General features: G+C 44.3%; 1 protein-coding gene across 1 annotated transcript; it reads left to right on the top strand.

Annotated features, from left to right (window-relative positions):
- Positions 1 to 485: 485 nt before the first annotated feature.
- Positions 486 to 2,138, top strand: LOC125378394 (serine-rich adhesin for platelets-like). The gene has a single exon (XM_048393867.1). It carries the CDS (start codon positions 486 to 488, stop codon positions 2,136 to 2,138), a length of 1,653 nt encoding a protein of 550 aa, XP_048249824.1.
- The last annotated feature ends 512 nt before the right edge of the window (positions 2,139 to 2,650 follow it).

Here is a 2,650-nt window from a genome sequence, read left to right as displayed (position 1 = left end):
AGGATAAGATATTTACATGATAACCGTTTTAACAATAAGGTAACCTTCTGTGAAACTATTGCAATGTTGGCAAAAAACAGGTCTTCATATTTGTATATCCTTGTCTAGAACATTAGGATATTAATATGCTTTTAGGTATGATATGTGTTCCACGATCCCGAATAATTAGTTTGATTACCTTCCCCTTACGAATTACCTTAATAAACCCAAGCCACTGATCTTCCTCGTGTATATTATACGTAAAGGCCGCCATTGTCCCTAGTCTGGGCTGGGAACGAGCGTATTTACATGTGACATTATCCCAATCCCCCCTGAGTCTCTGGGACAACAGTCTTAGATGGTCGTGCCAGATTACAATCAGGAGGAGACGTTCAGCCATCAACAACATATTAGGTAGGTCCTAATGGAGGTGGTCCTACTGACCTTTAGCGTTGGGCACAGCAGGTAACAGGGCTGACGTGAATGGAGACGCGTGTGCAGGATTAATGTGCGACACCCACATACACACGTACAGAATATACACATTGTTTGGAATAAGAAATCAATGCATTAACAAATTAAATGGCTCACTGGGAGATTCTTCCACTAAGACCAGCCACAAGTTAACTGATTCTTCCACCAAGTCCAGCCACAAGTTGACTGATTCTTCCACCAAGTCCAGCTACAAGTTGACTGATTCTTCCACCAAGTCCAGCCACAAGTTAACTGATTCTTCCACCAAGTCAAGCCACAAGTTGACTGATTCTTCCACCAAGTCCAGCTACAAGTTGACTGATTCTTCCACCAAGTCCAGCCACAAGTTGACTGATTCTTCCACCAAGTCAAGCCACAAGTTGACTGATTCTTCCACCAAGTCCAGCCACAAGTTGACTGATTCTTCCACCAAGTCCAGCCACAAGTTGACTGATTCTTCCACCAAGTCCAGCCACAAGTTGACTGATTCTTCCACCAAGTCCAGCCACAAGTTGACTGATTCTTTCACCAAGTCCAGCCACAAGTTGACTGATTCTTCCACCAAGTCCAGCAACAAGTTGACTGATTCTTCCACCAAGTCCAGCCACAAGTTGACTGATTCTTCCACCAAGTCAAGCCACAAGTTGACTGATTCTTCTACCAAGGCAAGCCACAAGTTGACTGATTCTTCCACTAAGCCCAGCCACAAGTTGACTGATTCTTCCACCAAGTCCAGCCACAAGTTGACTGATTCTTCTACCAAGGCAAGCCACAAGTTGACTGATTCTTCTACCAAGGCAAGCCACAAGTTGACTGATTCTTCCACCAAGTCCAGCCACAAGTTGACTGATTCTTCCACCAAGTCCAGCCACAAGTTGACTGATTCTTCTACCAAGTCCAGCCACAAGTTGACTGATTCTTCTACCAAGGCAAGCCACAAGTTGACTGATTCTTCCACCAAGTCCAGCCACAAGTTGACTGATTCTTCTACCAAGTCAAGCCACAAGTTGACTGATTCTTCTACCAAGGCAAGCCACAAGTTGACTGATTCTTCCACCAAGTCCAGCCACAAGTTGACTGATTCTTCCACCAAGTCCAGCCACAAGTTGACTGATTCTTCTACCAAGTCCAGCCACAAGTTGACTGATTCTTCTACCAAGGCAAGCCACAAGTTGACTGATTCTTCCACCAAGTCCAGCCACAAGTTGACTGATTCTTCTACCAAGGCAAGCCACAAGTTGACTGATTCTTCTACCAAGGCAAGCCACAAGTTGACTGATTCTTCCACCAAGTCCAGCCACAAGTTGACTGATTCTTCCACCAAGTCAAGCCACAAGTTGACTGATTCTTCTACCAAGTCAAGCCACAAGTTAACTGATTCTTCCACCAAGTCCAGCCACAAGTTAACTGATTCTTCTACCAAGACCAGCCACAAGTTGACTGATTCTTCCACCAAGTCCAGCCACAAGTTGACTGATTCTTCCACCAAGTCCAGCTACAAGTTGACTGATTCTTCCACCAAGTCCAGCCACAAGTTAACTGATTCTTCCACCAAGTCAAGCCACAAGTTAACTGATTCTTCCACCAAGTCAAGCCACAAGTTGACTGATTCTTCCACCAAGTCAAGCCACAAGTTGACTGATTACTCCAGTAAAGCTACGTATGATTCGCACAGTCAATCCTGAATCAGTAAGTCTATTTGAAATAGACTGGTTCGCCCCATCGCTCAACAGATTGACTAATTTCCCCAGCCAAAGACTGATTCATCAAGACCTAATTGCCAGGTCAACGCAGTCTTTGTTGACAAGTTGACTGATTCACCCAGTCTATCTACAAGTTGACTGAATCACCCAGTCTATCTACAAGATGGCTGAATCGCCTAGTCAATCTACGAGTTGACTGACACACACAGTCTATCTGCAAGTTGACTGATTCGCCCAGTCTATCTACAAGTTGACTGATTCAGCCAGTCTATCTACCAGTTGACTGGTTCACCCAGTCTATCTACAAGTTGACTGAATCACCCAGTCTCTCTACGAGTTGACTGATTCGCCAAGTCTATCTACAACATGACTGATTAAGTAAATTTATTTACATGTTTCACTGATCCACCAAGTCTATCTATAAGTTGACTGATCCACCAAGTCTTTCTTCAAGTTGACTGATCCACCAAGTCTATCTACGAGTTGGCTGATAC

The sequence above is a fragment of the Haliotis rufescens genome, unplaced genomic scaffold (assembly GCF_023055435.1).
Source record: "Haliotis rufescens isolate VD_foot unplaced genomic scaffold, xgHalRufe1.0.p SCAF_12, whole genome shotgun sequence".
NCBI classification, from domain to species: Eukaryota; Metazoa; Mollusca; class Gastropoda; order Lepetellida; family Haliotidae; genus Haliotis; species Haliotis rufescens.
Note: the sequence above shows the minus strand (reverse complement) of the source record. Positions and strands in the feature narration are given on the sequence as shown.

What these genes read in the sequence shown, in the direction of transcription:
- LOC125378394 (XM_048393867.1), top strand. Translation starts at nt 486, where the DNA reads ATGTGCGACACCCACATACACACGTACAGAATATACACATTGTTTGGA.